Source organism: Nyctibius grandis, chromosome 8, assembly GCF_013368605.1.
Source record: "Nyctibius grandis isolate bNycGra1 chromosome 8, bNycGra1.pri, whole genome shotgun sequence".
In the NCBI taxonomy this organism is placed as follows: domain Eukaryota; kingdom Metazoa; phylum Chordata; class Aves; order Nyctibiiformes; family Nyctibiidae; genus Nyctibius; species Nyctibius grandis.
The window spans coordinates 43,426,362-43,450,468 of NC_090665.1; the positions used below are offsets into that span (position 1 = coordinate 43,426,362).

The window sequence follows — 24,107 nt, forward strand, 5'->3', positions numbered from 1 at the left end:
CACTTCCAGGTCGAGGGGGGTAAAAAAAGGCGGCGGGGGGGGGAGGGAAAAAAAAAAAAGGAGCCAAGCTCCGGGACCCGGCTCGCTGGGCGCTCGGCTCCGGCACCCAGCGCCGCGATGGTGAGTGAGCGCCGCGGGGCTGAGGAGCCGCTGAGGGCATGGGGTGGGGGTCGCCGTCGCTCCGGCGGGGGCGGGCAAGGCTGCCCCTCGCCCCAGGGTGACAGAGCGGAGGGGAGCTGAGGTGAAGCGCCGCCGTCGGTGCGGGGGAAGGGGCCGTGATGGCGGCGCCGCGAGCCCCGCTCCGTCAGGCGCGGAGCGGCGGGAGGCTGCCGCGCGCCCGGGCAGGTGAGGCCGTTGGCCGGAGCGGGCGCTGGGCGCGCGCCCCCCTCCGCTGAGGGGCAGAGCCGGGAGCGACTGGCGGGGCCGCGGCCGCTCCTTCCCCTCACACACACACGCGTCCCCCCGAGCCGGGCCGGCAGCCCTCGCTCCCCTCCCTGTTGTGTAACCGCTGCGGCTGCCGCCCTACCGATTATATAAAAGGGCGATCGACACCCAGCAGAGGGGAGCTTCGAGCCCGGCGCCGTGCGAAGGGGCAGCGGCAGCCTTGCCCGGTGCGCCCCGGCATCTCCGCAGCGCCGCGAGGGTGATGGCCGGGCGGCTTCGCTGCCGCTGACCAGCTCCTCTCGCAGCACCTTGTGGGGCCGAGGGCCATGGGCTGCGGGCGGCTCCCCGCCACGCAGGAGCGGGGAGAGCAGGGTGGGCATTGCTCCTCAGCCGGCCGGCACGGAGGGCAGGTCAGGACAGCCGTGTCTGCCTCCTCTAGCTCCTGCGCTCCCCAGTCTGGGTGTCGTCCAGCTCTCGAACAGCGCTTTTCCCGCTGGGGCTTGCTTTGTGCAGGGTCTGTCTGGAAAAAGCCGTGCCACCGAGAGCACGGGGTTTGTGTGGTATGCACGGCACGTGGGCCTTGCTGATGTGTGGAAAGGGTAGGAGCGCGCTCGTGGAGCGGGGAGCTGGCCAGAACCGGCGGTGGAGAAACACGGCCCTTCTCTGCTGAAGACAGGCCTCAGAGCAGAACGTATGGGTGCTGTTCTGATTGCTCCTCTCTTCGAGAGATGAGTGTGCGATTTGCTTTTAAAGGACTAGCAAGAACTTCCTGGGTTATCTAGCCTCATCCCTTGTTATTAAAAGCATAATTTCATTTAATCCCCTAATACGTTTTTGATCTTTAAAAGCAGGTACGTTTTGTGCCTGCTGTTCTATTCAGTAGACTAGGGTAGAACTTAATTGTTTAATGTTTTAGAGCTATGTACTGACATCTCAATTTATGGCAAAATTCTAATTCATGGCATTTCCGTGCACCTTTGCTGTGCTGGCTCTGTGCTTCACCTTAATAGCTTTTTTTTTTTCCTTTTATAGTTTTTATTCACTGTGCTGTATTTATAGGCAGCATTCATATCTCTCACCTTTTGATCTGCTAGGCTAAGAAAAGCTGGTTTTGTTTCCTACTCCTGACATGCTTTTTTCCCCCAGGGCATTCTAGTAGCTGCTGTGTTCAAACTGAAATGGTGCAGGTCTCTCTTAACTTAAATAGCCCCATGAGATCTCAGACTGTCTTGAAAATGACATAATACTTCCTTATTTTTGCTTGATGCTTCTCCTGATACCTTCTTTGGCTGCCTCGCATTGTTTTCTTGTGGTTAAGCAAACCATTCAGGTTCTTCTCTCCAGTCGTTTCTAATTGATGAACTCATATCTGAAGTTCTTGATATTAATCTTGAAATATGTGGTCTTACGATGTATTTCGAATGTGGCACTATTTAATTCCAGACCTCTCGTGATCTCTGCCAACTTTGTATCACTAGCAACTTTAATCAGTTATGTTCCTACTTGTTGTGCTAGAATAGTTAATATTAAATTTGAGTTTTGAGAGTATTCAATTCCTTGAGTCTGGTTAATAAATTGCCTACTTCTGTTTCATTCCATTTAATTTAAGCAGGATAATCGTAAAGCTTTCTTCGTAACATAAATCACTGAACTGTTTATTTTTCACTGCCTTTCCCTTCCTTTATTAGCTCTCGGAAGAATTTTGATGACCGTTACTTGAGCTGCTATTTCTTGATTGTTTTAAGAATGTTCATTGTAAGAAAGTAAAGTGTTGAGGCTGTGAAGAGGTGGAAAACAGTGAGAAACATGGTATGTCCAAGACCAAAGGTTAACACTTATTTCCTGCTAACTTTTTGAGAGAAATAACAGCCCCGATTTGGAAAGTCACTTATCCTGTACTCCATCTCTTTCTCTGGGATTTCAAAGAGGAAAAAAAGCAGATGGGCCTGGCGTACAGAGACCTTACACATTTGGGTTTTGTCATGCTGAGTCTGCAATTGGGTATAAAAACTGGGGAGTACATCACAGAAGTGGTTCTCTTGGAGCTGAAATGGGCATTTGTGTTAGAATCATAGAATATCTTAAGTTGGAAGGGACCCGTAAGGATCATTGAGTCCAACTGCTTCCAATGTTTTATAGTGGTTTATTGAGGGGGGAAAAACCCCCCCAAAATACTACCTATGGAAAAAAAAAAAAAAGACTTGATTTTTAATGAGTCTGAGACACAAAGCCAGAAGGAACTGAATCTTGCAGGCTGGAGTTGGTAGGATCACAACACCTGTAGTGGAAAAGGCCCACACTGCAGCGGAATTTGCTTTTTGTGCAAAGTTCGATTGCAGTTACTGATGGAAAACATCACTTAAACCTGTCTCTTTTTTTTTTTTAGTTACTGTTGTATAAGCAGGTGGTTGCATGGTGATACTTCCCCAAAGGAACTGGATTTTGTTTTTATACTCACACTCAGCAAGTTAATCTAGGCATAATGTTGGGCTTAAGATTCTCTGACTTATTCCAGGTACTTTAAGATGTCCCCTTAAGCTCTTTTTTTACCTGCATGTTGAAATATAGGGTAAATATATTCTAGCAAAATTTAAAGTTGATTCAAGGAGTTTTTAAAAGAAAATGTGGAGGATAGTGTTCTTCTTGAGAACCTTTCCAACTGCACTAGTGTATGAGCTATAAGCTGAACTGGGTAACGTCATCCTGAAGTTGGTATTGCATTTCAGTCCACTAGTGTATTGGATTACTGTTAGATGCCAGCAGCCATGCAGGTTATTCCCTCCTCAACCCCTGGACACTTTTTTGTTTGTTTGCTTTGGTTATGTTAAGCACTTATAAAGTGATCTTTTTTTAAAGAATTAATTGAAATAAGACTTGAAAAGCCCATCAAAATGAAAGTATTCTACTTTTTTTACTATTCCATAAACTAGTTATTTTAGGTGTGTCACATTACTCATATTAATATGTGGTTTAGCTGATGAAGATACCCAGACTTGCATAATGTAATGCATAATTTTGTGATTTGGGGAATTTATTTTTATGTTTCTTTTCTGGCCACTGAATTAAGTTGATAGAATTAAAGAAATTGTGAGGTTACATGGACGTATAAGATAGTTAAGATGGCTGTGAAAAAGTCAAATATACATCATAAAAGTTCTACTCAAATATTGTTGAATGATCTTTATTAAATAAAAAAAAAAAATCCTGCATTGTGTTTGACACACATTTAGTGTCTCATTAGAGTATTAGAACCAGAAAGTAAAATGAGCTGAAAACAAATGCCAGGTTTGTTTTCAAGTTGACAATTAAAAGCATAGCTAGAGAAAGGAACCACTTAAATCCTAACCTTGTAAGAGCTTAAATACAACTGAAGACTTTTACTCTGAGGTCTTTAACTGGGCAATATTCTCCTTAAGTAAAGAAAAGTTGAGAAAAGGAATGCCGCTGGCTCACATAAAAGGTTTACAGGCTACATTCAAGCTGTTCTATTTCGGTAGCAGACAGACCAGGAAATTATTTTTATGGTGCTTGTCAAGGGACTTTATTAGATATAGATAAAAATGTTTTGCCTATCTACCCAGGTTACCTTGGGAGCCTTCGTTAGGTGTGTTGCTTCAGCCTTTTTGCAGCAAGTGGAAGAAACATTACAAATGTCTCCTGTAACTGGTATAAGTGGAGTCAATAAAAACAATACTGTGGTGTTTGCAAGTGTAATTGATCCCTGCTTATGGAATTTGTTCCTTTATTGTATGGAGCTGTCCTGTATGGACTTCTAAAGTGATTGTTTTAATTTTTGTATAAAACAATGTCTCAAAATTATAGATTGGCCAGTTAAAGGTACTGGCTGAAAAAATAGTTTTCTGAATCATATGCTAGAGGCCAATCTGCAAAGCTAAAAATTCTCATTGGAGTTTGCTCACTGATACAGAAAAGTGTTTTAGCTTTTCTGTCAGAAACTTTGGAACAGAGCCAGAAGGAACGAAGAGAGCCAGTATTCTGGTTTTGTCATATTTAAGCATCAGATTAGAAGCAAAAGTTTTAATGGGAGATGAGGATGTCTTGTTTCAGTGGGAATAATTTTCATATGCCTTTGAGTAAGGATTCTGACTTTTGTTTGAATCGGCAGCTGTCATGTAAGTCTTGGGTGTGTGTATTAATTTCAGGTTAAAAGAAATTTTTCCCCTTTCCTTCAAAAAATGTACTATTTAAAAATAATTAGTTGTTTTTTCTCTTTAGAAGTATTTCAGGCATTGTTACACATTCTAAAGAAACAAAAGACGTTAACAGTTCCCAATTCTGTCCTTCCTTTTCATATCAGCTTAAGATTGGAGGCAGCCAAAATTGCTGTTTTCTTGTAATGTGAGCAAGTCGTGTCCCAAAATAACTCCTGTTTTTTCAACAATAAAATGTAATAATCAAGCTTTAAAAAAAAATTAAATTAAGCTCTTGGTGAAATCAAGTCAAAGAAGTTGGAAGTTGCATGTCAAAAGCTGCAGAAAGAGTTTGTATTTGAATAATTTGGAGTTTCTGGTTCCCAAACCTGTAGTTAACTCTTCAGGAGCCATTGAACTGCAGTCTCATTGTTGTCAATACATGATTCATTAAAGATAAACTCCATTCCGTCTTTGCTCTAACATGGTACCTCCCAGTCTTCAAATATGCGCACCTTATTTTAGAAGACCTATTTCTGTCATTTTCTTTACATTTCTTCTATATAACCTTTTATGTATTTCTGTACTTCTGTGATGAGCATTTTTGCCCAATCCTTATATTGGGCAAACGAAGCAACAGAAGAGAAGTTAAATGAGCTAGGAAAGAAAGGTGAAATTATCCAGAACTTTCAGTGTAAAAGGCAAGCTGCAGTTTTTCCTACAGATGAGATCTGGCAACTGTTGATGCTGTTATTTTGAAAATTGTCTGGGGGAGTATGTACCAGTCACTCGGCCTTCTTTTGTGTAGTGCTGGCGATGATTCACAGTGCTGCGTGTCATTCTTTATGTTGATTAATCTGTGTGACTGAAAACAGTAAGCTATTATTAGCCATTGAATAAAAAACCTTTGAGATTTTCATATATCAATGTACCATCTCAAACTCTGAAGGAAAAGTTCCAGTTTATATTCTGCCTTGTCCTTTGTACCCAGGGTTCTGCTGTAGATGGTTTCCAGGTGCTTAGCATAAAAAGGACGAAATTGGTTTCTGTAATCAGAAGGAATACTGTAATAGTTTTTACTTTAGTTCCAAATTTTGTGCAGTAATATAATAGTTCTTTTTGAGTTTCTTTTTTTGACCTGAAGCTCTAGCTGCCCTTTTCAGTATCAAAAATTGCTCCAAACAATATATGAAATTTATCTACTTGTCTCATGTAGGTTGGTAGTAGACTTCAAATGTGGGTTGACCTAAATGAAAGGTCAAAATAAGTAATTTAAATCAAGAATTAAATTGTGATTTAAATCTTCTTTCAGTCTGTCATGATTGATTAATTCCCAGTAGACTTCATAAGTTCAAGTAATATTATTGGCAATTACTTTTCTTTCTCTGTGAATGGAAGAAGGGCTCAAGCACGACAGACCAGACTGGAGGTGGATCTGGGGGTGACTGGGGTGTTACTGGAAAACAGTAACCAAGAAAACTCTCTAAACCAAATGATAGTTTAGAAAGCTGACGTTGGTTTATTGCAGTGCTGGGTGCATGGGGGATCTCTCCTCCTAGCATGCACACCTAAGAACAAAAGCTTGCTCCTTATATACATCACAAATATGAATATTCATATAATTCCAAGAAAAGCCCACCCATTCCAAGAAACTTATGCATATGCTAATACATTATGTAATACATTACGTAATGTCTTTGTGCATGTGTACTAAATTGGGGAAGGGGTCTTGGGTGGTCTCTGGGGGTCGCTGGTGGTCACAATCCCCCTTTAATCGTGCTTGTGCGCAAGGGTGGTTGAGGCCTTCTTGTTTACAAGTACATGTGTACTCTAGAAGAAGATATGGTTTTGGACTTCTCTCTCCTCTGACAGAAGACTTTATGAATCAAGTTAATTTAGACATCACAAAGTTGTTCTTTACAGTTTTGTTTTGTCTTTTGGCCCTTTTATAATTAGCAGAGACCTTTGTTTTTCTAAGACTAAGCGTAAGCAGTATGAATCATTGTCTACTAGAACATTGTTATCAATCCCATAAGCAGACTCTATCTACAAAACATGTAGTTTGCTTCAGAACCTATTGTTATTCTCTATTATTCTAGCTAAAAGGAAAATTACTGACAGGAAAGCTAGTTCTGTGTAAAGGTAACACAGAGCAGGCCTTTTAGAGCCTACTCTGAGGCCTACTCTTGCTAAACCGTTGCTAAATCTGAGGCCTACTCTTGCTAAACCATTGCTGAACCGAACCGTCTGGTATGAGGGTGAGGAGGCTGCCCATCAGTTTGGTCAGTTCTTTATTGTCTGACCTGTCTTACACATTTGCATGACTCTAAGGTGGACATTTCCTTTTGCAGTATTTGCCTGTTTCAGTGAGAATTAAACTAACAAAAAAATTTGACTAAATCTCCTTTGTTTCACTGTGTTTTGCATATGACAGGAGGAAGCTTCTCCTTATTCTTTACTTGATATCTGTTTGAATTTCCTGACTGCCAACCTAGAGAAGTTTTGCACAGAAAGGCAAGATGGAACACTATGCTTGCAGGAGCCAGGAATGTTTCCTCAAGAAGTGGCTGATCGATTGCTGCAGACAATGGCATTTCATGGTAAAAAACATTATTTGTGGGTCATCAGTGAAATATTTTACTGGAATGTGACACTGCAGTTCTGGTGTATTTTTTAGTAGAATCTGCTGTTGCAGCTGTTAAAACTGTGTTCCTTAATCTCTTAATAGAGAATTTCTGTTAGTTTGGCTTTTCCACAGCTTCAGCTGAATGTTACATTGCCATATAGATAGTTCTAAATAGAAAGTCCTTTGTCTTGGGTTTATGATTTTAACTTAATGTTCTTTTAATTGAATATTCTTTAATAGATCTCTCTCAGTCACTTTTTAAAAAATATTTGACTCTACTACTTCTAGCAGCACTCAAATATTTCAGTATCTCCCGCAGAGCAATTAATTTAATTTTCTTTACTGTGTGTCCTTGTGATTAAACTAGGAAATAATCTTATGATTTTCATTAAAATAGTTTCTCATGTCTTTTGGCACTTTTGTTGAAGTGGAATTATTTGCTCAGAAGCAGTCAGTTTGTCCAGAGTAGTATAAACATCTGTGAAAAGCACATTGTGGTGTTCTTACATTTTAGGTACTGGCCTATCATGGTCTCTGTCAGCACATCTTTGAGGAGAGGGCTTTCCTCTCCTTTCCTTGCTTTAAACATGACAAAGGAAAATGTTGTGTCAATAAAAGCTTCTTAGCAGGAAAAGAGTGAATGTATAGATTACCCTAGAGAAGAGGCAGGAGACCCATTCCTGGAGACTTTTATTTAGAGATGAGACATTATACTAGAAAAATTACTTTAAACAGACCAAGCACCCCTATCCTATAGGTGCAGATTTGACTGGGTCTTATTGTGCAAATAACTGGTGTTCTCGTTTTCTTAAGTTGTTCTGGTCAGATATAACAAAAGGAATGGTCCTTAAAAAAAAAAAAAAAAAAAAAAAAAAAGCAAATCCAAAAAACCTTTTCATCTTCAACATACATTAATTTTTTATAATTACTTAGAGTAGTCCCAAGAAATCAGATTCAAGGAAACTGAATTACCAGAAACTTCCTACCAGTGCTAGTTGTGATAAAGGCAGCTCCAGGCACCGAAACAGCACAAACACTGTGTCAGAGTGCAGGATGTCAAAGTGCATGCCAGGTAAACAGGGTGTGGCTAAGGTCGACCAGTGAGAAAGCCTACCTTGATCCTTAAATGAAAAGATTAGCAAAAATTAAGAAGTATTTTAGCAATACTTGAACCAAATTATAATTATTTATCACATTTAATTTTTCTGCAGGGTACCAGTTGTTTCACCCCATATTTTAGCTTTCCCTGCAAAAGAGGAATGCCCCAACTGCTTGGTCAGAAATGCCTAAACCGTTTGTACTTTAGAAAGGTCTGCAAATCTTAATATTAATTTGACTTTGTCACAGAGGCAATTACCAGCTCATGACTTAAATCTAAACTGTAGTTTCAATGTTGTTTTTATTAGAATATATTGCGTTTTCAGTTTCTTTTTGATGTTCAGTGTGCTTGAAGATAGGAGATGAAAAACGGGAGTGTTGACATTTATAACCCTCTAGAGTGAAACTAGAAGGACGTGTTCTTCCTACTCCTTTTGTGTGCACGCTTCTGCAACCATACCCTTCTTTCTATACAGCAGTAATCCTTCTGTTGATAAGATACAAATAAGAAATCTTACTGTCTTCAGTACTTTTTGGATAATCCTGTGCATGGAACTAAATGTATTATTTCAGCTAGAATGTTGCCAGTGTGCTGCAAGAGAAGGCTACTTATGCAGTCTTCTTGCTACAGAGCAAAAAGATAATAATCTCAAACAAGATTGTTGCATTTCCTTTTTTCACTGCCTTTTTTCCTTCCCACCCTTTCCTTGTTCTCTTCTTTCTCCTCTTTGAATCACTTTTTAGGTTTCTATCTCACATTCAGCTTGTTTCTGAGCAATGCTTCTACCTTCTTCATGAGGGATATATTGAAGAACTTAATTAGCTTAGTTTAGTGTATTGATTCTACTTATGAATTCAATCAAATGCTAAATTATTCAATTGACTTAAAGCAAGATGAGAACTGGTCATTGATTGCTGTTACTATCTTGAGGTTAATGGAACTGTGACCAGGGAAGAAGAACTTTCAGAAATTTTGAAATTCTGTTTTCAGCACGTTTCTAGCCAGTTCAGTGAGAAAATCCAGAAAATGCAGGCAGCAGTCTGAATGGTTTTGAATCATATCCACATTTTATTTGTTGCATGTTCCATGTTCTGAGCCAAACAGGTAATGTATATATACTACATCTTAATTTATCTGTCCTATTCTTAAACCTGGCATTTTCCAAAAGTGAGATCATAATCTTAAAAGTGGAATCTCAAATATAAAATTTTGGGATCAGTGGCATAATGATCCAAGGCAAACTACTTTGCAATTAATTTTCTTCATTAACACTTTGTACCTTTTGGTTTCTTAAAATAGAAGTGATGTTCTGTAACACTGGAGCCAAACACTAATGCTGTTTTCCAACAGGGCTTCTGAATGATGGAACTGTGGGCATCTTCCGAGGCAACCAGATGCGTTTGAAACGAGCTTGTATCCGGAAAGCGAAAATCTCTGCTGTAGCTTTCAGGAAAGCATTCTGCCATCACAAGCTGGTAGAACTTGATGCTACTGGGGTGAATGCTGATATAACAATCACAGACATTATAAGTGGACTTGGCAGCAATAAATGGATCCAGCAAAATCTGCAATGCCTTGTGCTGAACTCACTAACTCTTTCTTTGGAAGACCCATACGAGAGGTGCTTTAGTCAGTTGTCTGGGCTTCGTGCACTGAGTATTACCAATGTTCTGTTCTACAATGAGGACTTGGCAGATGTTGCTTCACTTCCTAGATTAGAAAGTCTGGACATATCAAACACCTCTGTCACTGACATAACAGCGCTCCTCACCTGCAAAGACCGACTCAAGTCTTTGACCATGCACCACCTGAAATGCTTGAAAATGACCACAACCCAGATTCTGGATGTTATAAGAGAACTAAAATACCTGAATCACCTTGATATTTCGGATGACAAACAGTTCACGTCAGACATAGCGCTTCGTTTACTGGAACAGAAAGATATCTTGCCTAACCTTGTGTCTTTGGACATCTCTGGAAGAAAACATGTTACGGATAAAGCTGTAGAAGCATTTGTTCAGCAACGGCCCACAATGCAGTTTGTAGGACTGCTAGCTACTGACGCTGGCTACTCAGAATTCCTAACAGGAGAAGGAAACCTAAAGGTTAAGTGGGGAATTGATTTTGCTGAAAAATTACAATAAAAATTAGAAAAATAGAACTAATCATATGTAACAAATGTATGTGGGTGTTTCAGAAGGAGGCTGTAGGTTCATTTTTTTTAACTGTTAATTGTAATTACTGACTTTATGTCAAATTCCTACTTAATTCTGGCACAGAAACTGCTAAATTTACATAATGCTATTGTAAGAAGCATCTATTTTCTGTGCCTCTTCAGTGAGCCTTAGATCCTGATTTAATTTCTCAGATCTAAGAGAGCTGAACTTTGTCTAGTCTAAAGTCATTTACTGGAATAATATTCTCTGGATTTCAGCACAGTATCTAGCATAAGGCAGCAATAGGTAAGAGGTGGAGTTACAATTTGCATAAGCTTTGAGCAGTTCATGATTAACACAGCAGATACAATAAAACTTAATAACTGAGCTGCTGTTGTATTCCATCACTGCTTCTATTTCCTACTACAATATTTCTGCTCACCTTGAAAGGTCTTTTGGTGATGAACATGTAAGAAGCAATTACTTAGGATGAAAAACTTCCTCTTCTTGAACAAATCCTAAATTACTTAGCCCCTTAGGATGAGATGATGTTTGCTGAAGTGCATTTATTTATCTTTTAGTGCCAGGCAGCAACACATCGTTCCCTGTTCTATAGAATATGGATGTACTTACTAGAGAAAGAGCCTATCCTGTCACTGCTGTGAAGGGGTTAGAATTAAAGAGGAAAAAAAGATGGTTTAGATACGTCAGTGGTATATCAACTTTGACTCTGAGTTTTGTTTTCTGCTGTGCCATGAGGATGATGGAAACTGCAGAGGGAATGACGAAGAGTTTGCATAATGTGTCCATAGTTTACTCTGTCTCCTATGCACGTTGAGTTTTGCACTTCAGTTTTAAAATTCAGAATGCTTGTGTTATAAGCAAGTGAGGTAACACAGCTACACAATTTTTTTTTTTTCCTGGAACTCTTGACAGTTGTTAATGGCCAAGTCTCTTGAGTACTTGGTTGTCACAGCTGATAGTGAGGTGTATGAATGTTGAAATACGTTGTTGGAGAAAGCAAGTTCCTGTCTGGTGTGATTGATGTACAGCATCAGGAAGTTATACCTCATGTGTGGTGTAAAATAATTCAATATAATCCTTGCTATTTAGAATACATGCTGCATACAAGTGACTGTGCTATGAAAAGGCAGGAAGGAAGAAGGTTCTAGTAATGTGAAAATAATGATGGACTTGTAGCAGTGTAGTTAGCAAAAAGCAGTTTGCATTTTTTTTGGTTTTTTTTTTTTTGAAGGCACAGTTGTCAAGAAGAGACTGTAGGCAGCGATTTTTTTTTTTTTTCCTTTTTTTTCTTGTGTGTGTGTGTGTGACCTGAAATTCATTAGTGACTCTACTGAAATATTCAGCTATATGTCTAGATACTGTTGAAGAATAAACAGGACACAGCACTCATGGAGACAGTAGAAGTGAAATATTACTGTCTTTACAGCAGTCCTGTGAAATCTGATTATAGAAAATTCTTGAAAGATTAAACACTAGGCAGACATTATAGCTGAGAACATGAAGCCAAGTGGAAATTCTTCATATAGGGTATAATTGGCTGCAAAACATGTCAGTAAATACGATTGCCCTATTCTAATCAGTAGAGAATATAAACTAAAATCCAAGATGGTATCAGTTCTCTCAAGACTTTCATATATTCCTGATCTAGCAAGTTTTGTAAAATTTGGCTCTATATGATACAGCGTGCACGGAACGTGACATTTCAATCTATGAACATTTGCTTTCCCTTACGTGACACATTAAGTAGGACAAGTTCTGCACACTTCCCTAAGAATTTTAAAAAACAGTGATTGCAGCAATGATTCATTAAATAGTAGGACTGAGGAACAAACCATCTACAGTTACATGACTTACTTACAGTTACAAAGTAGATAAAATATACTTAAATGGAAAATGCAGCAGATTCAGAAGTGGAAAAATGTGCAGCTAGTTGCTGATTTAACATTCTAAATTTAAGCTCATATTAGTCAACAGCCCATGGCTTCTAATGCAGTCTTCACCTAAGTTAGCTCATTGTTTAGTTTTCAAATGTAATTAAAGTCTGGTTTTAATAATTACTTCTTTTGCAGAGAGCATGAGTGAGTTCTTTAATATGATGCTGGAAAGCTATTGCTACAGATATAGCTTTTAGGAAACTTGATGTAGACAAAAAATGAAATCTTTTTTTTATTGGCAGAGCTAGAACCTAAAGCCAAAAAATTACAGCCAAAATACCATCTTCATCAGTTTATCAGCTGCATTTGACAGAGCATTCAGTTACAAATAGTGCTTTCAGGCCTTTTGTGCATCATAAGCAGCTTTTGTAAGTTATGAAGTGCTGCTTTCACTTCGTGGTTTCATACAGTTCTGCTTAAAGACATGACTGAAGCCTAATTTTGGCTTATAATGGGGATTCTTCTTTATGAAGAATGTTTGAAGATTGTATAGTTCTGGATTAATACGGCCAGATAAAGTAATCTTTTGTTTACTGAAGGATTTGGCTAAAAATATCACCACCTTTGAAACTGCAGCTTTGCACTTTTTAAGAACAAAATTTTTAAAGTGAAATGATGACATCTTGAGCTAAAGATTATTTCTCTGTTCATAGGTGTCAGGAGAAGCAAATGAAACTCAGATTTCTGAAGCACTGAAGCGTTACAGTGAACGGGCCTTCTTTGTGAGAGAAGCACTCTTTCATTTATTCAGCCTGACCCATGTAATGGAAAAAACAAAGCCTGAAATTTTAAAGGTAAAAGAATACAGTTTTGATGATTGCCATGCATTGTTCCTTAAACTGAGCCCATCCCCAAAACTCTGCTGTAAATTATTTTATAAGCTTTTACATTTTTTGGTTGCTATTTTTAAGATCAAAGTTGTAATGTTGGATGAAAGTTAACAACTGTTTAAACAATAGTGATGTAGAAGATGCCCTGTAGTGTTTCATGTTAGGTATAATGGATCTGGACTAAGGTATAGTATCTAAATTTAGTAGCATCTAAATTAATTTTTTCATGTAACTTTGAATATGATAGGAAGCTTTCTTCAGATGCTGAATTCTGTCATTAGAATATATCTGTACTGGGTCAAATCAAAGGTCTGTCTAGTCTTATTCCCCAGGTACAACAGTGCCTTCTGCTGATGCTTACAAAACAGTAATAATAAGGAAGCCGTTCAGTGATACTTCTCTCTACTGTCACCTTCCAGTATTGTAGCAAGTGAATAAATATCGTTAGTGTTCTATATTGGGCTATAACTTGGAAAATCCGAGAAACTTCCTTAGAAATCCATTCTAGGCATTGGCTTTCCATCTCTAGAACACTAGAGATGGCTTAATTTTTGCTGTGATCATAAAAAGAGGTATCAGTAGGGCAGATAATTTTTGTTCTTCCTATCCTCTTTGAAGTTGAACAAGTGACCTTGATTTTTGTTGGCTTAAATAACAAAAAGACTTTAGCAATCGATAATTGACAAGAAAAATACTTCTTAGGTGAGATCACAGTCAACATACATAGCCAAAAACGTAATGCAGGAAGAAGCTGTGAAAAATACATCCTGACCTAGCAGCTTAGGATGTGATCTGAAATGGCTAGTCACCAAACAACAAGCCACTACATCATTACCATTACACTGCAGAAACTCATTCGTCTCTGAAAGGATTTGGTGATTTTTATCCCAGTGTGTAAAGCAAACCTTGGTTCTTTCTAGGAATCTTTTGCGTTCCATGCAGCATCTCCTTTGAGAGGCTGCCACAACCAGTGCAAAAGGACTTGGAGCAATAGAAGTTGTCAGCTTTGAATCACTGAGCAGAAGGAAATGTTCTTCCTGACAGATGGATTTTTCACTTAAGTAAAAGGGAGGCAGAAGTTGGGTGCTGTGAGTTATTGTTGTGGCCCCAAGCAACACTGGATTGCTCTTGGGGTGTATGCGCAAACATGTAAGTAACTAACATGGGCAAAACTCTTGCATTTCAGCTTGTGGTCATTGGAATGAGAAACCACCCCCTGAACTTGCCTGTGCAGTTAGCAGCAAGTGCGTGTGTCTTTAACTTAACCAAGCAAGATTTAGCAGCAGGCATGCCTGTGCGACTTCTGGCCGATGTCACTCACTTGCTCCTGAAGGCCATGGAACACTTCCCAAATCATCAACAGGTAACAGATGAAATTTCTTTATTTTTCTGTAGGTTTCTCTGTCTTGTGGATCTTACAAAAGGTTTCTCCACATCTCATGACCTCAAGAGCAGCTGTAAGCAAATACTCATACAGATGTGTTTGTGCAGGATTTAAGTAAATGCTGTTTCCTTTTGTACTTTCTGCCTTATAGGACTGTAGTTAGTAGTACTAGTGTTTGCATAATGTGGCTTCTTGAAAAGACTTCCATGAAATTAAGTTGTGGATGCGCCCTCCCTGGCAGTGTTTAAGGCCGGATTGGATGAGGCTTTGAGCAACCTGGTCTAGTGGAAAGGTGTCCCTGCCCAATGCAGGGGGGTTGGAACTAGATGAGCTTTAAGGTCGCTTCCAACCCAAACCATTCTATGATATGAAATTAAACTCTTGAAAGAAGTAGAAAATATTGTTGGGTGAGTCGATTGCAGTTAGAGTTAATCTTGCTGAGAAGAGTGGCAAACATCCCACCCCCCCAGCCAAAACAGAAGAAAGAAAGAAACCAAGATGCTGTTGGGTATCTGACAAAATGATGACTTTTATCCTGATAGAACTGTTATCCAGGCAGGATTAATTAGAAATGAACAGTAGTTATATTGTCCTTTCTTAAACAAATCTCTCCTGACAAACTTTGGATATGCAAATACAAATTATTTCCATATGATTATTCAAAGATTTGTGCTTGTTAAGAATGACTGATGCATTGGAGGAACAAGCAAGAAAGTATTCTGAAACCTGTATGTCTCTGAAGTAATGCTTTTTCATTTCTCAGCTGCAAAAGAATTGCCTTCTTTCACTATGCAGTGACAGAATCCTTCAGGATGTTCCATTTAACAGGCAAGTTTGATACATCAGTTAAAATGGGTAGTAGCATTGCAGAGTGTTTTTCTTTGTTTCGTACTGAAATATGCTTATGATTTCTTGGTCTTTGAAAAGTCATGGCTTCTCTAGAGACTTGATCCTTCAGGAGGTTTGTTTTAGGTCTCCAGTTTTGCTCAGTTTAAATCATTCCAATGTGCTGAATTTGTCTGGCCTATAGTATTTTGGGCCTGTAATTCACAGCTGTTTTGAATGTATGTCTGAAAAGAATCCTTTGGTATACAGGTATTTTTTTTACTTTACCTGGATGGATCTATCACTAATTGCATGTAACAGAAGTCAGGTTTTCCCTGGGGAACTATGGGATTGCTTTTTGCAGAGATTTTTCTACTTAAATGTTTTGTCCAAATGCTTTGAAGTGTGTTGGTCTGATGTTTCAGAAGATTGTGCCGAATTTTTCTTCCTCCATTGGAAGCAATTCCTGTGCACTTTCATATATAATCAGAAGAGACCCCAAGCAAACAGCCTGATGCTGACTGAGGCTCATGCAATACCTGTAATTTCACTGTGTACCTTTTTGGTATAAGGCATACTTCTCCTGATTTCTTTTGTATTGCATGCATTTCTATCTGATGTGTTGTCTGTGTACATCTTTCTTTTACTAAGACTTATGAGACTTCTGAAAATTAAATTTATTTTTAACTTCCAGGTTTGAAGCAGCCAAACTTGTTATGCAGTGGCTGTGTAATCATGAAGATCAAAACATGCAAAGGATGGCTGTAGCCATCATTTCCATTCTTGCTGCAAAGGTATGAACTTTAAACTTTGAGATGATCAGATAATGTTTCTAAAGTCTAAAAAATTGTTGATATGGTTTTGTTTGTTTACAGCTTTCAACAGAGCAAACAGCTCAACTTGGTGCAGAGCTCTTCATTGTTAGGGTAAGATACTTTCCTGACAGTCAAAAATACTGTCCTCTCTAGCTATTCATGCTAACAGTATTCCTAAATATATAAAATAAACATAAGTAGATAGAGTTCTAAGAACACATTAACCTGTATTCGTTTGCAAGTTCTTTAGAACAGAAAAGCCTAGAGAATTTGTTAAGAGATCATATCAGAGAGAGTGTCAATGACACATAATAGCATAGACAAAAAGAAGCCAAAGTGGAAAACCTTGACACAATTAATACAAAGTAAAATACCAGGATGTCTCTTGATTTGAAATCCATTGTATAAGACGAAAGATGCTCAAACAGAGAATATTTGAAGTACATGGTTAGTGCTGTCAATGTTCACATGGGTCCAGAGTTCTGTGGATAGCTTTGTGCTGTTCATAATAGTACTACACATGTAATTACGGTGAAAACAAAGGAATTCCTCTAGCAGGCAACCATGTTCAAAGGGGAGGAAAAAAGTTTAATAGCTGTTTTATTTTGTATAGTTTGACCCTAAACATGTAGATCTTTGCATATAAATGATAGCTATGCATTACCCCAGTCGGTGCAGAAACAAGCAGGGGAGCTAATACATTTTTTGGTACACAATCATAACTGGGATTTTTGCCTTTTTTTTTTTTTCCCAGCAACTTCTACAAATAGTTAAACAGAAAACAAATCAGAATCTTGTAGATACTACCCTCAAGTTCACATTGAGTGCACTTTGGAACCTCACTGACGAATCTCCAACAACATGTCGGCACTTTATTGAAAATCAAGGACTAGAACTTTTCATGAGAGTCTTAGAGGTGAGCAGTACAGTTTTGGTGGTGGATTATCAGCATAGGTTTATAATTAAGTTTGTTTCAATAATAAGCATAAATGATTACCTGTAGTATGTTTCTTTTTTCCACAGTCTTTTCCATCTGAATCATCCATCCAACAGAAAGTTCTTGGACTTCTGGTGAGACAAACAACAAAAACAAAAGCCAGAAATACATACTTTTAAAAATTGCTCTTTTTTTTTTTTTTTTAACCCCATGTTAATCTGAAAACTTGCCTAATACTTTTATGTTCTTCTTTAATCTTTATAGTGTGCATTATTCACATTGACATTGTTTTGGACTGTTTTACCAATTCTCCAAAAGCACTAGTTATATTGAAATTGATGGTTACAGTAAATAAAAAGAGCTTTTAAGAAAGGGCAGTGAGTGAGGCTTCAGATAAGTCCAAATGCAAAAAGCAGGTTGAAAATCAGTGGAATTCAGAATTGTGCACTGCTGAAGTTTAGTGAAATTGAGTGTATTTGAGAATGTTAAAACTAGCGTATAATTTAGTGTAATCTGTGTGCTAATGGCCTAAAATTACTTATGAGAAAACCTCTCTTGTTTTGAGGCAAATTCCTGCATTAGACTGGAAAAGTTTTCAAAAGCAAAAGTAGTATTTTGGCATGTGGTTGGTCACCTGGATGTATGAGGCTCTCATCCTGGTGTTTATATGTATGTACTTACACAGTGTACTTTAAGAGTATATGTTTATTTCCCTCATATCCTATTCTTTTTGTTGATATTTTCTCTCTTCTTTTTTTCCTCCCTTCAGAATAACATAGCTGAAGTTAAAGAACTCCATTCTGAATTAATGTGGAAGGACTTTATAGACCACATCAGTAAATTATTGCACAGTGTGGAGGTGGAAGTTAGCTACTTTGCAGCAGGGATTATTGCTCATTTGATATCTCGAGGAGAGCAGGCCTGGACACTAAGTCGCAGCCAGAGGACATCTCTCCTTGAACAGCTGGTACAGAAATGATGGTGAATTTTATCATACTCTTTTATATTTTTTTCAATGTTTGTATTTAACAATGAGTGTTCTTGGTTCTGTATTTTGCAGCATTCTGCCATTTTGAATTGGCCAACCCCAGAATGTGAGATGGTGGCTTACAGGTAACTCTTGTCTTGATTTAGAGTTTGGAAAATAAACTGAACTATATTTAAAACTTGTTCCCAAAGCAGAGTGAGCTGCTAGCCAGACAGGGTTTTGTGCAGTGAAAAAACACCTATCGGCTTAAAATATACAGTGTGTTAGTTTTCCCTTTGTGACCAAAGAAGGTTAGGGACTTCTATAAAAGAAAAATACAATGTTGTTCTGCCTGCTTGTCTGTTAAAGGTATTCAGCTGCATGTCTAAAAGACTTAGACACAAAGATTAACCAGTAAGGTTATATTGGCTAGCACTAGGTTAGCACTGTCTGTCCTAGATAAAGAAGCTTGAGGCCAAAAAGTACAATTAGATAATTACTGTCCATCTAATCCTTATAATTTACACTGTTTTTACACCTGTTTTTAAGGAGCAGAAGGCATCCAAATGCTCTGGTAAAAGCGTACCACATATCCATTATATATGAGTTTTGCTATTAATTGTCTTAAACATTAAAAGGCTTGCCTGCTGCATCTAAAACTATAGTTAATCAAATGTCTCTCCTAGTTAAACTTGTAGTTGAATGAGTAGACAACATGTGACCTCTGAAGTAATAATATGTAGAAGTAAAGCGAGTTGCTCTTCTCCTTTTTTATAGGTCTTTCAATCCATTTTTTCCACTGCTTGGCTGCTTCATGACACCTGGTGTCCAGTTATGGGCAGTGTGGGCCATGCAGCACGTCTGCAGCAAAAATCGTATGTATTAAGATAAAATTGCTTTTAAAATTCTTATTTCTTAGCATATTATTTACTAGCATGAAGTGGGGAAAAATAACAATTCCTAGGGTATTCACTCCTAATCCTCTGGAGAAACTACATTTAGGCTTTGACTAAATGGGGCAGGAAAAGAGTAATAAAAGTTCTTATATCCTTTTTGTTTACTGGAATGTTACAGTTAAATATGCACAGCATTAACTCCAAAATGTGGACATGTGTTAAGATTAATTATGTTTTTGGCTTGCACAGGTGCTTTTACTCAGAAATGTAAATATTAATAATGAGCAACAAATTTCTTTTAAATTAAGAACAATGATTGTAGCAGGTAGCTATCTCTTGCTATCAGAACAGAAGTTTTAGGTAATCCTTGTCTCTAATCACCTTTTTGCAATAACTTGATATGCCATGAAGGTCAGTTTCTTAATCTGGCTGTCCCATCTGCAAAATGAGAACACCAATGTCTTGTTTGTAAAATGATTTGAGAGCATGTGATGAAATGCACAAGTGCTGGGAGAGGAAATAAATCCCCTGAGCATACCTAAATGTAAGACTGGACAAACCTTCCTGGCTTTTAATGTTTTTGGTTGTTTGGGGTTTTTTTTTGCCTAAATTTGTATGATATGAATGTGTGTATTGTCCTTAACTTCTACCAGATATAAAGCAGCTTTCCTCTAAAGTATTAAAAGTATTTTCTGTGCCAGTTTTTTAATCTTCTTGACAGCAGTATATCTATGCTTCTTTATCCCTGTCCCATAAATCAGTGTTTCTACAGTGAAAGGACATCTATTCAGGACCAAACAATAACATGGCATAATATATAAGTGCACATAAAGTACTGTTTTCTGCCTCTTTAAGTGCTCATAACTGTAATGAGACACTGTTCCCAGGGCACACTCTTCAGAGGTCTGTGAGGACTTTTCCCGTGTTGAAGTAGGACTGTTCTGACAAAGTTGTTTTACTGGTCAGACTCTGGATAACAGTTTTGATTAAGACCCTGTAATTCTGTGGTAATTAAATTAAAGCAAGCTTTCTCCCCTTCTTTGTGCTTCAGTCCTGTTAACTTGGTACGGTCCTATTTGTTCTATTTGTTTTTAGTGTTCATTTTGTGCTGCCCTAACCTCTGGGCTTTCAGCATGCCACAGAGGTTTGTATTGACAGTGAGTAACTGCTGTGTAGAATGGAGAGGCTGGAAATACTTGGATGCTGTACTTCTGATTTGAGATCAATACAGTATTCGTGAAGTTTAGTTCTGATGGTATTTGGTGCCAGAAGCTTCCAGACAAAGTTGCAGAGAAACCAAATGTTTGGTAGTAAATGTAATAACCTACTCTGAGGGAAAATGTGTTTAATTCTGAAATATGGAGATTTATTTGGGGGAAAAAATCTTAAGCTTTTGGTGTTTGGCAACAAGAAGGCTTTTTGTCCTGGAGAGGAGATGCATTTTATTTTGATCTCCTCTTTTAGACAAGGGTGAAAAGTAATTTGGAATTAATGGGATTGATTTTTCTTGTTGATTTTTTTTTTTTTTGTCCTTTTGCTGTTTCTTTATATCATATCCACCTCAATGAGCTAACTTAACTGAAATATTAGTAGCACTGCAGTAAATGTGATCCCCAGTGAAATGCTTAATGTCATCGTTTAAACAGCTCTGGTGTTGCTTCACCGAGATGAATGGTGGAATTGAGCATATCTGAGGTAATGCTCTGTGGATGGCATTACAGTCGTCCTGACCTTTTTGTAACAACTTCTGAAGCTTGTGCGTTGCATTAAACATATGGCTGGTTTTGTAGATGGTCCCTGCATGTAATAACACTGATGTAGGTGCACTTTCAACTTTTTGAAATTGATAATGAAAGTGGAAAGAGAAGTACAATTTTATCGCTGAAAAGGCGTTAATATGCAACTTTTAACTAGTTAAAAGCCATCATCAATAGTATTTGGCAAACTCTTGTCAAAGAAACTAGTTCCTATTCACTCTACAAGCCTGTACAAATGATGTGGTATATGATACCATTTTTGGTAACTCTTCTGTACTGGTGTTTTTGGTAAAAGTGATATTTTTACCTGGGTACTCATAGATACTATAGTACTCTGATTCCCATTTCTTAAAATTTATATATATGTCCACTTAAAATGCCCGTAGAGAAGGTGAAGGGAGAGAGAGAGAATACTGTGCATATTACAAGGCACTTTCCAGTCAGCTGAAAGAGACACGGAAACAGACCCAATTACAATTGGAGTCCTGTCCAAACAACGCTGTTATTCTGTTGTCACTTGTTAAAGTAAAAATGCCCTTCTGTAGACACTTTAGGGAGTGTCCTAAATCCTGCCTGCTCTAGGAGACAAAAGTGGATTTGAATCTGGTTACAGTATGTGCTACATTTACTCTAGATACTTTAATTTCCTTTTTTTATCTTATTACAGCTTCCAGGTACTGCAGCATGCTAATTGAAGAAGGTGGTTTACAGCACTTATACAACATCAAGGAAAACGTCCAGACTGATCCACATGTCCAAAGGATTGCTATTGCCATCCTAGATAGTTTGGAAAAACACATTATGCGTCATGGGAGACTGCCTCCATGTAGAAAACAGCAACAAAATAAACCAAACTGAAAGCTGCAGGTATAGGAGTGTAAAGTATTGTCTCTGTAGTAATCCTTTCTGATGTGTGTGTAGTTGGAGTAACTTGTAATATAGTGGTCACCATTAAAGTGATTTGCCGATAATTGTGGTACCCAGAACTGTGTCCGGTAACCTTTGGTGAATGCCAACTTTAATGGCAACCGCATATGCAACTTGCAAAGGATCACTGCTTGAGCTGGTCATACCTGTAGGATTGCTGCTGGCCACAAAGAGATGGGACTTGTACAGATCAATATGTGCATCTGGACAAAAGACTTCTAGGAATATCTTGTTTTGTGACTTCTGGGAGAGAAAGTGATTTCATCCCTATGATTGCCGTTCATAACACTGTTTACCAGTTTGGTGTTTGAATAGAGTTGTGTGTGGTTGTGAGATTCAGCACTTTTACAGATAAAAACAAAAGTACATGCATGCAGGTTACAATGAGACTTGTAACTAAGGCGACCAAAATGTTCATTGTCTCAGAACCCTTCTAAACACAAATGGGGTCTTCAACCTCCTTTTCCTTTTGCCTGCAAGCTGTGTTCTTTTGTTTTCTTTACTGCTAGAACAATGCCTTTTTGCAGTTCAGCTCTCCTGAGTTCTCCCTCCTCTTAGTTAAGGTGGGGATTGGCACTGCATCAGGGAAAGAGGAAACCTGCTAAAGTAAAGCAATAGAAACAGGATTAAAAGGAGACACAATATTAAAAGGATGAACTAAGCCTGAGATTTTAAACTTGATAACAAGAAGGGTTTTATTTTTGTTGTTTGACTTCTTTTGGTTGTGTGTGGTATCTTGCTTTTGTTTTTAGAATACCGATAGGGAAAGGAAAAGGCTCAATTAGAGCAAAATACTGACCTGTCTTCATCTTGAAGGGGATTGCAGGTCTTTATAGGAGGCCTGGGATATTTGGTCACCTTATTTATAAGAGACTAATGATTGCTCTGTTGTTTTCTGTAAATATTCTGTCAGTATTGTGCAGTGAATTATATTTCCAAGTCATCACAGTGCAAAATATCACCCAATGTTCTGTGTAAGCTCTGTGTCAATTGCATTGTTTTGTGGAGTGTGGAATTTTACATAAAGATGCTAATTGTAACAACTTATTTCTTTCTTGGTTACCTACGGGTTTCAGTTGATGTGTTGAATGAAACATATTGCACAGCATACAGTTGCCTGATAAAATACAAGTCATGGAAGCAAACTGCATGTCCATTCAAATACAGTTTTATTTCAGGTATTGTTTTTGTTTATCTGATTAGTCTCCATAGTTCCATGGCAACTGACTGATATTCAGAGACTCTTCTGTAACTATATTGGTAATAGAACTTAAAAAGAAAATTTATGTTTGGTAGCTTACCAGCAGGGATGGCTGATGACCATATTTTACTACTTTTAACTCCTTCCCTCTCCCAGCTCCCATCCTTCAAATAAAAACATCACCTCTAATCTTCAATAATCCAGTTATTGTGTATTTCAGGAACTTCAAGAGGTACTGATCCAGTAATTTAATCAATATTGTGTAATTGCTTTTTGTACAAACGTTTAATTGGGCTAGTGTCATTTTCATGTTTGTATATGGTTATATACAGTTTTCTTGATTTGGAAAGAAGTTAAATTGGTTGTAGCTTTGAATTATGAAGGTGGTTTAAAAAATAGAAAATGGCCTGCAAGCCTTTACCCACCACCCGTGTGAGATATCTGCTATGGGACTTCTGCTATGAAATTTCCATGACATGAAATGGAACCACAAAACTTGTCAAAATTGGTGTTAATAAAATGAATATAAATCAATTGCTACAAGATTTTAAAATAAAGATGACAACTCTCCTTACAGTACTGTTTTTTCCTAATAACAGGAGAACTTGCTGAAGCATCTTAACTAAAACTGTGGGAAAAAAAAAAAAAAATCTACTACTCCATGCAGCACAAAATGAATGTGATACTGGCATCAGTCCAGATAGTGAAGATGTCACTTCATGAAGTTCTGCAACGAGCAAGCACAGAGATTGTAAATGATTTTCCATACACTTCTTGTTTTGTTCCCCTGTGCTTCAGACAAACAAACAGTGAGCAGAATTCTTTTAAGCTGAAAAGTATGAATGCCTACAAGGTATAAATCCACTAAATTTACTTGCATGCGCCAGTTACAAAAAGGTCTCTTCACATTCCTGTGTAGCTTCAGGAGTTCCTGCCAGGGTAGAACAATTCTGGAAGCAATTTTTAAACTCTTGTATTTCACCTGTGGCATTTGCCATCTTTTTTTTTGTGAAGGCTGAAGATCCTGACTCTGCTTTACCTTTCCTTTACACAGGAAACTTGCACATGTATAATCTGGTAAGAAATGTCCACTTAACTTTTGGCACAAGTGAAATTGTGGTTTGCTTCAAGACTATCATAGCACGAAGTGACACCCAGTTCCAATGTAAGTATATTTTGATAGCCTATAAACTC

At 38.2% G+C, this 24,107-nt stretch overlaps 1 protein-coding gene across 2 annotated transcripts; it reads left to right on the plus strand.

Annotated features, from left to right (window-relative positions):
* Positions 1-44: 44 nt before the first annotated feature.
* LOC137666786 (protein zyg-11 homolog B) lies at positions 45-23,489 on the plus strand. 2 transcript variants are annotated; one of them, XM_068407023.1, is made up of 14 exons: positions 45-120; positions 6,970-7,135; positions 9,611-10,365; positions 13,028-13,168; positions 14,391-14,567; positions 15,352-15,416; positions 16,108-16,207; positions 16,289-16,339; positions 16,983-17,144; positions 17,252-17,299; positions 17,935-18,132; positions 18,226-18,278; positions 18,910-19,007; positions 21,453-23,489. In XM_068407023.1, the coding sequence occupies exons 1-14, from the start codon at positions 118-120 to the stop codon at positions 21,641-21,643; spliced, it is 2,208 nt and encodes a 735-aa protein (XP_068263124.1). In that variant the 5' UTR covers positions 45-117; the 3' UTR covers positions 21,644-23,489. The 2 variants fall into 2 exon arrangements, with proteins under 2 accessions (XP_068263124.1, XP_068263125.1); XM_068407024.1 differs by lacking the exon at positions 45-120 and adding an exon at positions 2,081-2,193.
* Positions 23,490-24,107: the final 618 nt, after the last annotated feature.

Coding starts and splice junctions, on each gene's coding strand:
- LOC137666786 (XM_068407023.1), top strand. Junction 16,340..16,982: donor CAGAGCTCTTCATTGTTAGG/GTAAGATACTTT, acceptor TTTTTTTCCCAG/CAACTTCTACAAATAGTTAA. Junction 18,279..18,909: donor TGTGAGATGGTGGCTTACAG/GTAACTCTTGTC, acceptor CCTTTTTTATAG/GTCTTTCAATCCATTTTTTC.